The following is a 15,778-nucleotide window of genomic DNA, read 5'->3' on the forward strand; positions in this document are numbered from 1 at the left end:
TGGCTGACAAACATCCCTTGGGCCTTCATGGCCTGGTGAGGAGTTTGTACAGAACCTAGTAGCTTGTTGTTCAACGTCTTGAGAAGTTTATTGTCCAGTCTGAGCCTGCTTTAACTGTGACCTTCACCCAAATTATTTCACATTTCGGATCTCCGTAAATTTCCTTCGATACTATAGCACTTCTTATCGCTATAAACACACCTCCCTCTTCACTGTCCAACCTGTCTCTGTGGTATACATTCCAATCTGAGTTTAGAATTTCATTACTGTTTACATCTGGTTTCAGCCAACTTTCTGTCTCTATTACTATGTGGGCATTGTCACCCTTTTATTAATGAGAGCAGTTCTTGGACCTTTCTATAGAGGCTCCTGCAGTTTGCTATTAGCAGATGAATATTGTTATAGTGATCTTCGGTGTCCTATGCACACTCATACCAGGCTATTCACCTGAGATTTATTTCATCAGTCTAATATAGTTATTTGTTCAGTTCCATATGTAGAAGAACTACTAACTAAGTTACAAGGGGGTCAGTTCTATTCTCCAATTGAATTAGGTGACACTTAACTGTAATTACAATTATATGCCAAATAAAAGTGTTTTATAGTAAACAATGGGCCTTTCAGGACATATCAATACAAATGATCACCTTCTGGCATTGAAAATGTTCCCATGATATTTCAAAAATACTAAGTACAGCTTACATAGATAGTATCAATAGTTGCAAACTATTTAGGTAATGTTATAGTTATTGGGTCCATCTAGAAGCAACACCTCTACAGTTTAAAACAACTGAGTCAGTCAGATTAAGCAAAATCTCTACAATTTAAAACAAATGAGTCAGTTAGCTTAACTCCAAATTAAATAAGTGATCTTTTTTCTGACTGAGTGTTCAGTACCTCAGCCACATATTGAGTAATCCTGGTCTCTGACTCACATCTGTCCACATACAGATAATTGATCATCTCCCTGTGCACTAAGACTTAAAAGAACTCAAGCCATTCTTTGGTAAACTTAATTTCTAATACAAATTTAACACAAATTTCAGTGATTTACGACTGTCAGACAGATTTCATTAAGATAAAATGGTGTTTGATGTTTGCTCCCTGCCTGACCACATGTACACGTAGAAAATGTTTAGTCCTGGTTACAGATACTTTCCAATTTGGGATTGATGCATTTGTCACACAAGCCCCTGATGACATGCAACAGTCTGTTGTATGTGCCTCTAAAATACTAACAGCAGCACAAGTGAATAAAAGTCAAAAAGAAAAGATGAAACGGACTGTTGCTTACACCACCAAAGATTTCTGTTTTCTACAGTTAAGAGAACTACACCTGGTTGCAGAATGATAAAAAGATTGAAGACACAATGGATAATTTCCCTGTCACTGCCTGAGAGGTGACTAGACTCACAGATTAAAATCCATCACTCAGCAAAGTCGTATATTTGACAAGTTTTGATTGTCTGGAGGACCTCCTTAAAGCTACACATCCAGTACTAATGACCAATTTTTTTATGTGCCACTAACTTAACGTCAGGAGGACCTCCTCAAAGCTACACATCCAGCACTAATGACCTATATTTTGACGTGCCATTAACTTAATGTCAGTCAGGGCTACTTCTGCTGACCACAGAAGAGTCCAAGTGCAGGGAGATCATCCCAGCCTCTCATCCTTGAGGTATCACATTAGGCACACTGTGGAATGATGAAGATGAAGGCTTTGGCTAGGTGTCATGTAGATTGGCCAAGTATTGACATCAACATCAAATGTAGGGCCTGAGCCTGCCAAACATAAGTAGGACTTCAGTCAGGTTGGACATTACATTTTTCCCCATGGCCTACTCTCTATAGCCATGGGCCTCTGTGTATATCAACTTCACAGGTTCATGCAAGTGTGCTAGATGGGTATTTGTGCTGGATGCTCTCTCTAACCTAACATATAGTGCCATTGACACAGAGGGAGCAGCATATGCTATTGTATCCAATAATTGGCCACACCAAAGGAAAGGAATAACACATCTGACCACCACTCCTCTGAGTGGTTGGTCAGAATGTTCAAGGCTCAAACGCACAAGATGATGATGACGATAACACTCCTTGTTATGTATAAATTCACCCCCATACACAGTCATTGTCCAGCTGAGATGTTGCACAGTCACATCTATTGAATAGTACAGCCTGACCCAGTCTTCACAGTGATTCCCAGATTAGCATAAGGGATCTTTAGTTTAGGCCCACAAATATGGCAATAAAAAAGAGTGGACTCAAAGGGTCATCACCAGTCATAGAGGGTGTCAACTGTAAAGTAACAGCCATGCAAGATCACCTTGTGGTACATTGAAAGCAGCTCCATCCATGATATTTAAATGATGTTAGTCCCTTGAGCTGATCTTCTCAGTGCCCAGCGACTCACCTGAGGCTATCAACACTGCTGGATATGCCTTGAGCCGGTCCTAGTCCAAAGTGTCACCTCCCAGACACTACCCACCAAATCTCCTTTCCTTCTTCTCTGGTGAGGCATAGGTACAACGTCTGTTGACCCACAGGCCCAATATGCTGAGGTGACCACAGGCAATAAAATGTGAGGAGACTATAGAGGTTGAACTGATGCCCCATCTTGTCAAAGTCACATCACTGACAGAGCGACAAGTCCATCAGCCTCTGGCTTTCCTAAGATGCTGGTCCCTCTTTCATCCCGGGCCCCTTAAAGGGGGGAATGGATCCACCATTCCACCACTCTATCAATATGGAAATCAATTAAGAGTTGCAGCAATAGTATCTGCATAGAAGAGGTTACCACACACAATCCATGTGGGGATGCTTTGTGAATAAAACTGTCTAGATCACATTTCTTACATTGTTTTAGCTAGTGTCATCATCAGATCAAAACTCAGAACTTCTAAAACAACATTTACTGTCAATAACAACTCAGTGATACTGAGTCTGGAGTTATTTTACAAGTTCTAAGTTTTGATCTGATGATGGCAGTAGTCAAAATGACACAATAAATAAAAATTATTGCACGGTCTAGATGACTTTATTCACCAGAGAGCACATGGCCTGCTACAGGAAACAAATACACAGCACAGCATCAGGATCACTAGTTCTCATTTTGACATTTATGCCTAAGGTACTGTAGCATCCAAATACAGCTGTCACCTTGCCTTACTGAACTTGAACTTTGATTTTGAAACACCGATTGTCTGTCTCATTTTTTGACACAATTAAAGCTTTCTTCATTGGTACTGATTTGAACACAAGCTATAAGCAGCCATAATTTTCAGTTTCTGCTTGCTTTTCGGCAAGCAACTTTGTGTTGATCTCCGTATCCATACGCTAAATTTCAATTTATTGCTCGTAACACATAATTTTACATGCATCTGCATTTTCAACCAAGTATAAAGTTTTTACAGTTACAATTTTTTTAGTTTACATTGTTTCTTATTACATTATAATTCATGATAAATTCAATTTGTAAGGGCATTTCTGGATAAGTCATTGTTTGACTGTCAATACCTTAACTTCATTTGGTAACAAGTTATTAAGAACAGCTCCTTTGACATAGGAGCTTTTCACTATTAGAGTTAATCTTCTGTTAACCATATGAAAGTCTTTTCTATCCCTAGTTTCATAACTGTGAATATTGATGTTTCTTTTTGGTATCTTAGTATCTTCTTTCACTAGCATTATAGTTTCTAGTATATACACTCCTGGAAATGGAAAAAAGAACACATTGACACCAGTGTGTCAGACCCATCATACTTGCTCCGGACACTGCGAGAGGACTGTACAAGCAATGATCTCACGCACGGCACAGCGGACACACCAGGAACCGCGGTGTTGGCCGTCGAATGGCGCTAGCTGCGCAGCATTTGTGCACCGCTGCCGTCAGTGTCAGCCAGTTTGCCGTGGCATACAGAGCTCCATCGCAGTCTTTAACACTGGTAGCATGCCGTGACAGCGTGGACGTGAACCGTATGTGCAGTTGACGGACTTTAAGCGGGGCGTATAGTGGGCATGTGGGAGGCCGGGTGGACGTACCGCCAAATTGCTCAACACGTGGGGCGTGAGGTCTCCACAGTACATCAATGTAGTCGCCAGTGGTCGGCGGAAGGTGCACGTGCCCATCGACCTGGGACCAGACCGCAGCGACTCACGGATGCACGCCAAGACCGTAGGATCCTACGCAGTGCCGTAGGGGACCGCACCGCCACTTCCCAGCAAATTAGGGACACTGTTGCTCCTGGGGTATCGGCGAGGACCATTCGCAACCGTCTCCATGAAGCTGGGCTATGGTCCCACACACCGTTAGGCCGTCTTAAGCTCACGCCCCAACATCGTGCAGCCCGCCTCCAGTGGTGTCGCGACAGGCATGAATGGAGGGACGAATGGAGACGTGTCGTCTTCAGCGATGAGAGTCGCTTCTGCCTTGGTGCCAATGATGGTCGTATGCGTGTTTGGCGCCGTGCAGGTGAGCGCCACAATCAGGACTGCATACGACTGAGGCACACAGGGCCAACACCCGGCATCATGGTGTGGGGAGCGATCTCCTACACTGGCCGTACACCTCTGGTGATCGTCGAGGGGACACTGAATAGTGCACGGTACATGCAAACCGTCATCGAACCCATCGTTCTACCATTCCTAGAGCGGCAAGGGAACTTGCTGTTCCAACAGGATAATGCACGTCCGCATGTATCCCGTGCCACCCAACCTGCTCTAGAAGGTGTAAGTCAACTACCCTGGCCAGCAAGATCTCCGGATCTGTCCCCCATTGAGCATGTTTGGGACTGGATGAAGTGTCGTCTCACGCGGTCTGCACGTCCAGCACGAACGCTGGTCCAACTGAGGCGCCAGGTGGAAATGGCATGGCAAGCCGTTCCACAGGACTACATCCAGCATCTCTACGATCATCTCCATGGGAGAATAGCAGCCTGCATTGCTGCGAAAGGTGGATATACACTGTACTAGTGCCGACATTGTGCATGCTCTGTTGCCTGTGTCTATGTGCCTGTGGTTCTGTCAGTGTGATCATGTGATGTATCTGACCCCAGGAATGTGTCAATAAAGTTTCCCCTTCCTGGGACAATGAATTCATGGTGTTCTTATTTCAATTTCCAGGAGTGTACATGGCATAAACTGTGAGAATATTGTGCCTAATGAATAGGAGTTTGCAAGAAGTTCCTAGTTTTACATTTGCTACGACCCTCAAGGCTCACTTCTGCAGCATGAAAACCCTTTTCATATTAGTTTGGCATGTCCCCCCACCCCACCCCCACCCACCACCCACCAACCCACCCACCCACCATACTACTCCATAAGACAAAAAAGGATAATCCATAATTTACAGTCCTTAGGGTTTCAGAATAAGATATGGTGATACTGTTCTTAATACATATAGACTGGGTGTTATTTTTTTACAGACATAATCATCTTGCTACTTTGATTAAAGTCGATCATCTATGCATAAACCCAAGAATTTACAATCTGTACAGGTTTTGGTAGAATTTCATCAATCACAGTATTTTGTCTGTTTGGGCCACTTGGTTTAAAATGAATAATATTAGTTTTTTTTATGTTTACTTTTAGGTTGTCTCTTTCAAGTGAGCTCTTGCCTTTTCAATAAAGTTATGTACCTCTTCAACTGGGCTGGGCTCCCTATCTGTATAGCAGACACTAGATGTATCATCTGCATACATAGTGATTAACAGCTTATTGTCAAGAGGACTCGGGAAATCATTTACATAGCATATGAATAGGACTTGAACTAAAATGGAGCCCTGAAGAACACCAAAATGTATATTTCTTATACTTGACCTTCTACTCTCCAGTATTTCTCCATTAGAATATATAATCTCCATGCACTGCTGTCTATCCTTTAAATATGTTTTTAGCAATTGCATGAGTTTTCCAGTGACACCACTCTTTGCAATTTTTGATAAGCGCATGTCATGGATTACTCTATCAAAACCCTTGAGAGGTCCAGGAATACTCCTGCTGCTTAGGATTTTTCATTTATTTTTTCAAGTACATGATGGACAAATTGTACTGCTGCTGATGTGATGCTTCGACCTCTTCTGAAACCTTGCTGGAAGTCACTTAATATGTCAGCACTGTTGTAATGTTTCAGGACTTTTTTAAAATATTATTTTCTCTATCAGTTTGCTGAAGTTGAGATTGGGGCAATGGTTCTGTAAATCTGTACATGCTGTATTTCCCCCTTTTTGTGTACTGGTTTAACTACAGCCCATTTCAATTTGTCAGGAAACACACCACCTTCGAGAACACAGTTTATTATATGAACTAGTGGTTTCATTAGTTCCTGTTTGTAGTTCTTCAATATATGTGGAGAAATTTCATCTAATCCTGCAGATTTTTTGTTTTTGAGACTATCAATAAGCTGCAAAATGTCATACATGCTTACTGCTGGTAGTGTACTGCAGTTCTGTTTGTTACTGGACTCAAATGTGTGCTGTATATCCTGTTTAATAGAGACATCATTTTCAACAGTATCTATGAAGTAATTATTACAAATATTTCTGACTAGAAGAGGGTCAGAGATATCTTCATTATTCACAGTTAATTGTACATTATTAATTTCAGTTTCTTTTTCATTGTTTCTGATTTTATTTACAACTGACCAGCAAGTCTTGAAAACATTATTGAACCTAGTTGATTCTTTGCAATTTTAATCTCATGACTTCTTTGTGGTACTTATATTTGTACTGCTTGAAGAGTTTTTTATGTAACTCTGAGTTAGTCAGTCAGTGCAAGCTATTCATGTTTTCCATTTCTTCTTTTGTTTTAAAATCTAATGGCAGAGGCTTTGATTTTCAAGGTTGATTTTTCTGGATACTCACTTATTTAAATGGCATGGCTCTATTTAAGTACTCAGTCAGAATTTCTGTGAACATGTTCCATTTATTGTTGACCACAATGGTAGTCACAACTTATTCCCATTATTCCTGGCTTAAACTATGTCTTAGTGAAGTAATTGTTGTTTTGCAGATAGTATTCGCCTGTGCTCATACATTTTTCTTGGTTTGAATTTGGCATTATATTTTAGCACTAGTGTTTGACTTAAATGATCTGAGAGGTGACTATTTATAATGTCTGTTGAGATGATGTGGTCATAATTTGTGATAACATGATCAATTGAACTACTATGTGTGTTTACTATTCTGGCGCATACTAGTCCAAGAAGATTTTTAGCCCCATAAGATAGGATACAATGTGTAAAACATTTGCTTTCCTGACTATCATGTAAAGTGTTTTTGTTCAGATCTCCCAGTATGACAAGATTTACACTTCTACAACCTGACATTAATTAACTTAAAACTCCATCAAGTGATTTGATATAGAAAGGAACAGTGCAAAATGTGACAATTTCGAAATCTTTGTCAACACAGAAATTGTTCCCCCATAGCACTTTTTTGTGGTGGTTATGAACTTAAATTTTCTTGAGTAGATTGCAACACCACCGCCTTTATTATGTGTTCTGCAGTAGAACATAGCTAGGTTGTAGTCTTCTAATTTGCAATAGTGAATGTTGTCCACTGTTTTCTCGTGTTCTGTAACAATTACTAAATGTGGAGATAGTCTTGTGATAAATGATTCAAAAGCATCCATTTTGTAACCTAAATCCTGTACATTATAATGTAAATGTAATAAATTATTCTCACATGGACTGAAGTCTGTTTGAGGCACATATGAAATACATACACTTGTATCTGAAGTTGCACTGGTAGAGGGTTTTATTGTCCTAAAAAAACATCTCATGGTTCATGATAGTGACCAGCATAGTTTGTGTCAGGCTGTGATACTAGAGGAAGAATCTTTAATCAAACTTAACACTGAGTAATTTGTTAAAGAAAGAGACAAACAAATCATGATGAATAACTGGTGATCTTTAAACTAAAAGTAAATGTGTAGGATCCATTTAAGGCTCTTATATTTCAACTATACTTCATCCTGAAATGTAACTGTAGTTTATTTATGAGTAAATCTATCTACGGGTATTTATAAGCAAATATATATGGATATAAAAATATATAACACTTACCTTTTTCTTTGAGCCATTTAAGAATTCTTTATACATTTCAGATCTTAAATACCGCGAATAGCTGTCACTTTTCATCAAGTGATAAACATGTGCCTGAAAAAGAAAATAATGCTTCGCTATTTTGGCAATACAGTGCTACTGAATAATATTCAGTCTGCAAACAAGCATCAGGAAAATCATACAACAGGCTTTATATTATTCTTAAGCATTTTTTTTTCTTTTCCTCTGAATACACACAGAAAAGCGTCTCGGTAAACATAGGGGCAAAAGTACATACCTTAAGAACTACAAGTAATTTTTCATCTTTGATATTGTGAAGCAAATCTCTTCTACTGCAAGCTCTTTGCTTTCCATATTTTAGGAAGTGATAATCAGCAAAGAGCTTTCCATATTTTAGGAAGTGATAATCAGCAAAGAGCTTGCAGTAGAAGAGATTTGCTTCACAGTATCGATGATGAAAAATTGCTCATAGGTCTTAAGGTATGCATGTTCAATCCTAGTATCTGCTTCTAGTATTGCATACTTTCAACTGTATGTGTTTACGCCATTAATTATGATACGTGTGTGTGTGTGTGTGTGTGTGTGTGTGTGTGTGTGTGTGAGAGAGAGAGAGAGAGAGAGAGAGAGAGAGAGAAGAGAGAGAGAGAGAGAGAGAGAGAGAGACAGTGTGTGTGTGTGTGTGTGTGTGTGTGTGTGTGTGTGTGTATTTTACAAATGAAAATGTTCATAGCAATTATGAAGGTATCACATACTTTTAATCTAAGAAGAAAAAGAATCAAACACAATGACATGTGTGATACACTGATATAAATGTAATTATTGTTATAGTTCTTATATTTTAAAAAGTAAGAACACAAAGAGAGTTTTTTACAGCACAAAGCAACTGACAAAACAATATAAAATATCTGAAAAACTTGTAAACCCTAATGTCTACATCACAGTTCAAATATGGTTTCAGCTGTATTGGACAACATATCACCATCTGTTTCCTTCATCTGCTTTTAACAAAACTGCTGAAATTTGGTGTTAGCCAAGAGGTTGTGTCAATGGTATTACGGAAGCAAAAAATCGAACATAGAAGCCTTTCCACATAACAAAATTAAAAATCAAAATAGGATACTAGATACACACTAATTGCCTAAGTATAACAAATCATTATGGGTGATCTAGATTAACTGTCAAGATGCCAAATAAAATCAATAGTTTTGTAGGATCTGCTTAACAATCTAAAATGTATGCAGTTTTTTTGAAATAGGCTATGGGTGACTGTTAAAATAGATCATTTACAGCAAAATGTCTTATATGATCTTGGCAAAATTTCCTTCTTCAACAAGAAATCAAAACATAGCTAACTAAATTGAGTAGCAGCAATTCAAAATTACTGGAGAAATTTCATGCTGCTACCAGTTTGAAGAAAATGGTGGTAGCCAGGTTTTAGAAAGTAATCTTCTGTCAGCACACAGATGATATCACCAACATTGGTGCTGTGTCCCATGAAGGTATATGAAAAATACAGCTCCTCCTTGCATGACAAGGGTAATTCTACATTTTTTCTTATATGGAAATGATGTTCCTCCTCTCATCTGTATCAATACAGTCACGGTGAACAACATGGTACAGAGCAATGAACAACTTGTACATCCCACAAGCTGACAATATTGAAATGTAAGGCAATTAATTTTAATGTAACATAACAAAATGAACTCACTGCAGCTACATCAAAGCTCCACCGATCAGGACTTTCCATGTTCTTTTTGGTGATTTCATAGGAACGGGAATCAACATTTATTGGACAGCTAGCATCAGGTGCCAAATACTCAGCCCAAATCTCATTTACTTTATCCTGGACATCCTTCTGAGGCAAAGCTTTTACTTCTTGTACAGCTTCCCAAAATCTATAAAGAAAGAAGTAGTTAAATATTGCTTTAATTGCAATCTCTGTCAATAAACTGCAGAATATTATTATGCAATAAGCAAGAATCTATAATATTACCTATATATTGCCTAAATATTAAACAAAAATAAACTTTCAGACATCTAGATTAATATATAAGGAGCAGTCAAATGAAAATGAGACAGATGGGAAAAAAGCAAGTACACTGCTTACTATTTCAACTTAAGCACCATAACTGTTAATACATTTCAATGATGAACCACAATGGAAAAATGTTTGCTGTTACCTACTGAACCATGATTGTATCCAGGCATGCACCTATTCACCCAAAGCAAATAGATGGCCATGGATGTTTTTCTTCAGGGCCTTAAAATATGGACATTGCATGGGGAGGGATCAAGACTGTATGGAGGATGTGCAAGGCACTCCCAGCAAAACTTCTGCAGCATAGTGGAAACAACCTAAGTAACATGTAGGCAGGAGCCATGAAGAAAGACATTCGTGGTCATCAATATGCTTTGGATGAAGATGTGCATGCCTGGGTACAATCATAATTCTGCAGGCAACTACAAACATTTTTTGATCAAGGTGTTGACCACCTCGTCTCACAGTGGGATAAATGTATTAACAGTTATGGCAATTACTTTTGAAATAATAAACAGTTAGTGTCATAACTCACTCACACCCAGTCCTCCCCCCCCCCCCCCCCAAGAATCAGCTACAAAGGAGTGCTCCCTTTGTCACCCAGTATCAGCCCGGACTGGAACAACTGAACCGCTTCCTTTGTCAGGTCTCTGACTATTTATAATCATGCCCTGAAATGAGGAACATGCTACCCAAGATACTTCCTACGCCACCTAAAGTGGTGTTCTGTCACCCACTCAACTTACACACCATCCTAGTCCATTCCTACACCATGCCCACTCCCAACTCCTTGCCACAGGGATCATATCCCAGTGGCAGACCAAGGTGCAAGACCTGCCCAATCTAGCTACTGAGTATGTCCTACTTCAATCCTGTCACAGGCCAATCCTACCTCATCAGAGCCCAGACCACCTGTGAAACCAGCCACATCATATACCAACTCTGCTTCAAACACTGAACACATTTTTCTGTCGGTATGACTACCATTCAGTTGTCCAGCAGGATAAATGGCCACTGTCAAACTGTTGCCAAGAATAAAGTTGACCACCACAGTAGACAACATGCAGCTGAGCCTAACATGCTGAATTACAATGGCTACTTCACAACCTGGGCCTTCTCTCTATCTCAACCAAGCAAACAGGATTATCCTTGCAACACATCCTTCACTCTCAAAATCATCCTGGCCTCAATCACTGATAACCCACTGTCCACGCTCCCTCCACCCAACTGTGTCCCCTACCTCTATCCTGTCATCCCCTCCCAATTCACATCCTCACATCATCTTCAGTGTGTGCCACTCCCCACTGGCTCCAACAACTGTGCATCACATGGATCATGCATCCACCCAGCATCATGTAGGGGCACGTGTGCATGTATCTGTGTGTGTGTGTGTGTGTGTGTGTGGGCGCACGGCACGCGTGTGCGTGTGTGCACACCTTTTGGTGAGAGGTCCCCTTTACTCTGATATTCTTACTAATGCCTTCATAGGCAGGCACTACCCCCAAATATAGCCAGTAGACACACACCACATTCTCACACTCCCGAGCACCAGCAGCATACAAGTCGACCGCTTATCATGCAATATCATCGTAGACTGGGAAAACTCAACTATATCCTTTGCCAAACCTTAAGAGTATTTTCCATCATGTCCAGAGATGAAGAACAATTAACCCACGGCTTTCCTTACTCATTCCAATACTGTATTGTGTTGTCCACCCAATCCAGGCAGTACCTTAGTCCATACTTATATCACACACAACGCAACTTCTTGTCATGTGGGTCACATCTCCAGAGAAGACTCAAGAGCACGACTTGTCCCATACACCCACCCAGCACATCTTACTCTAGCCCCATCAATCACTGGCTTATCCTTTCTTATCAGTGGCTGACTTGTGAAATTAGTATTGTTATTTACCAGCTCTGCTGCAATTTCTGCACAGCATTTCATGTGGGCTGTGCACGCAAATTAATAGCCATTGCCAATTTGTGGCCATGAACAGAGTTTGCCACCCAGTGGCAGAACACATTGGTGAGCACTTGCTCAATTTCAATGGCTGCTTAACAAATTGTGCATCCTTACCCCCCCCCCCCCCCTTTTCCAGTGCGAGTTTCTCTGAATTAAATAGATGGGAGTTGTCACTGCAGAACATACTTTGGTCCTGTAATCTGTATGGCCTCAATCTCTGCTAGCCTCCTGCTCCACACCCACCTCAATCTCTTACTCTGCATTTGCCTCCCTGTAGTCTCCCCTGCTTCTGTTCTTTCTCCTCCACTCAATCCACCCCTCTATATCTTCATGACATGCACAAGCTGATCATTATAGGTGCTCATGGTGCATTCCAATCCTGCGCACCTGCTCTCTCTCTCCCTCACATTCCTGTGCCATGTATCTGCTGCCTCTCATTCCCAGCCATCAACCAGTGTTCCTCAACACTCCCTGCCTCTGTTCTCCCATTGCCCACTCCACCGACACAATCCCTCATTCCAGCTGTACTGCCGAGTTACAGTGCCTGCACCAAGTAGTCAGCTGATAACAATGTAGTTGTAAAAAAGTGTGTGTGTTTTGTATTCTATAGCTTAAGAAAGGATTCATCAAAAAGCTAGTAAAGTGTATAATTTTTTGACGATCAAAAAGTCAGGACTTTAGTCAACTAATGGGAAATTACATTTTGAGCGTGTCCAGCAGCACGAGGCTATTCCTCAGTTTGCATCTGAGGTGCTCAGCATGACTGTCTCCATGAAAGATCATGAGCTGCTGGCAAACCTCTTTTTATAAGAATGGTGATTGTGTGCCAGTAGACCTGAAGAAGTTCCGGTCACTCAAGGGTATGAAAAATGGTATTGGTCCAACGTCTGATATGGGTCTGGAGAAAATGATTACAAACTTTGAGAAGACAGGTTCTTTAGAAGTGCCATGTGGCAACAGAGGAAAGTGGTTAATCTGACATCTGGCAAAGATGTGACCACAGCATTGCACGAGGGGTCAAGTGGTGTGTACAAACATGCAGTGCATGGGGAACTGCCTGAATGTTGGACATGCCAGAGAGCACAGTGCATAAAATCCTATGAAATATCCTGCATTGCCATCCATACAAAATCAACCATATTCAGGAGTTGCTTCCTGCTGACCTGCCACGAAGACAAACACGTACACTGGAATTTTGTGCTCACATGGATGCTGAAAATGAATGTCCACAGAATATTCTGAAAACAGATGAAGGACATATCAATTTGCATAAGTATGGAATATGGGCAACAGAAAATCCTCATACAGATCAACCAGTACCACTTCATTCTGCAAAGTGACCGTATGGTGCATGTTGACAGCATTGTTTACCATAGGGCATATTTTTTTTCAAGAAGATGAGTTGTGTAGGTCCTGTACCTGTACCACTAATAAACACTACGAGAGTCCTTGTGCGCTGACACCATTCCAATCCTTCAACAGTATGGACGTGAGGTAGGATCATTTTTGTCCAAGATGATGCTGCTCCATACAGCATCCAGCCAGTGATGTGTCTGCTGCAGAGGCATCTCAGAAATGCTAAAACTAGCAGCCATCATTTCCCTGCAGCACAGCTGTCCAGACAACCTTATCTTAATCCCTGTGACTTCTGGCTGTAGCATTATCTGAAAGATGCTGTTTTCAGTGCTCCATTTATGAATATAGCTGAACTGAAGACATGCATTGTGCAATGAATTTGGAACATGATCCACGAGATGATAAAATCTGTTGTGAAACATGCTATTTCTCAATTTCAGCTTGTAACAGAAAATGATGGACAGCATACTGAACATCTTTAACCTGTCTAACGAAAATTATAAATCAAAGTTGTTTTACTTTTAATGCAGTTTTTGGCCTCAGGACAATTCAAAACTGATTTATCCCATATTGTGTGGTACTACCTTGCCATGGTGGAAGGGTGATGGTGATGATTATGATGGTGATGGTAATGTTTGGTTCGTGGGGTGCTCAACTGCGTGGTTATCAGCCCCCATACAAATTCCCAAACTTTGCTCAGTCCAGTCCCACCACTTTCATGAATGATGATGAAATGATGAGGACAACATGAACACCCAGTCACCCGAGGCAGGAGAAATCCCTGACCCCGCCGGGAATCGAACCCGGGACCCCGTGCTCGGGAAGTGAGAATGTGACTGCGACACCACGAGCTGCGGTCTTGTGCAGTCATGCACATTGTACAGTATGCATTGCGTAATGAGCAACTCAAACCATAGCCATCATATTGCGATTAATCTTTCATTTGTAGCCAACCCCATTTATATTAAGATGCTTACAGCACCACCTACTGGCAAAATTTTTTGTTAGATATTTTTTTTTCCATGACGTTTCCCCCTGCATCATTAATATGCTGTTCAAATTCGACATCATTCAGAGCAGCGGTTCTCTTTCTACAGCATTTTGAAACTGGAACTTTAATTATGGACAGCCAGTTCTTAAGCGGATTAATGTTGCATAAAATACTATTATGTCGTAATTTTACATTCAAACAGAAACTACTCATTGGACACAAAGAGTTGCATCCTTAAGCTTTCTTAATGCACTAGAAATAAAAAGGCTTCCACTATCTATGACTTAGAACCACCCTGGTACCCGCAAGCATTAACATGCAGCTTCTGGGATTCAGACGTATGTACTGGCTCCACATTGAATCTGCACAGCAAATTAATGATTAGAGCCAGTGTGCCAGAAAGTGTGAATGTAGTTTTTAGGCAGTTCCCCACATCCAAACAGGTGAATACTGAGCTGTTACCCAGGTCCTGCCTCAATTACTCAATTCCCAAACATTTAGAAAACACCCTTTCACATTGGATAACATTAGACACAGACAACTGGGGTACATAAGATTCACTCTAGAGATGTACAGGATGGTGACAGGAAGAGCAACAAGCCATCCTCTACTACTAACATTCCCAAATCCAAAAATTTACGTGTTGACACAGTGAAGATGACAGATAAAGGCCAGGAAACAGAAGAAGACTACCCATAACTTACAGATTATGGCACAGAAAGGGACCAATTACACAGCCACAAAAACTATTCAACTGCCTCAGCTATGGTCAAGTAAACATCATGCTGAAGTGCTCTCCAAAAGAAAATGTCTTACTTTTGCGAGTAGTATCTTTGGAACTGAATATTGACTTATGGAATACACAGTTAAAGAACTAAACTATAGCAGTTTAAAATAGCAACTGCAAGTGATGTTTGGTGGGTCCTATGTGAAAGGAAGTGGCAGTCTACCAGAGCAATTGCCCCCGCAGATGACATGCTGGTGTTATCAACAGTAGCTAAGGCAGATGTGCAAGCTGCTAGAAACGTGGATAACTTAAAGAGATCCACAAGTGAGCTTATACATGGAATTAAACGATAGTAACTGAGATACAAATACTGGCACAAAATGTGCGGTAGGGTTACAAGAGAAATGTGCACCTGATAAATGAATGGCATTAAGTGACGATGTGAAAGATCAGGAAATGGAAGACAGGATGCATGCGAACCAATCAGACATAACTGAGTAAACAAAATGGTGGGCAGTGGTGTGGAACAGAGGCCAATTATACAGAATCCTACTCTGAGTAATGACAACGAAATCCAGCTTCATAGAATAACAGATCCAGGTTGTTATGTTGTATTCATCAAAGAGAAAACCAGC

General features: G+C 40.7%; 1 protein-coding gene across 2 annotated transcripts in view; it reads right to left on the reverse strand.

Moving 5' to 3' along the window:
- The window catches only part of LOC126297709 (regulator of G-protein signaling 7), a 221,400-nt gene that overhangs the window by 11,429 nt on the left and 194,193 nt on the right, over window positions 1-15,778 (reverse strand). For both annotated transcript variants that reach the window (XM_049988840.1, XM_049988841.1), the window contains exons 11-12: window positions 9,774-9,960; window positions 8,066-8,158 (exon numbers count right to left, since the gene is read on the reverse strand). In XM_049988840.1, the coding sequence (XP_049844797.1) occupies window positions 8,066-8,158; window positions 9,774-9,960 (280 nt within the window). The remainder of the gene's footprint in view (window positions 1-8,065; window positions 8,159-9,773; window positions 9,961-15,778) is intronic.

Source organism: Schistocerca gregaria, chromosome X, assembly GCF_023897955.1.
Source record: "Schistocerca gregaria isolate iqSchGreg1 chromosome X, iqSchGreg1.2, whole genome shotgun sequence".
In the NCBI taxonomy this organism is placed as follows: domain Eukaryota; kingdom Metazoa; phylum Arthropoda; class Insecta; order Orthoptera; family Acrididae; genus Schistocerca; species Schistocerca gregaria.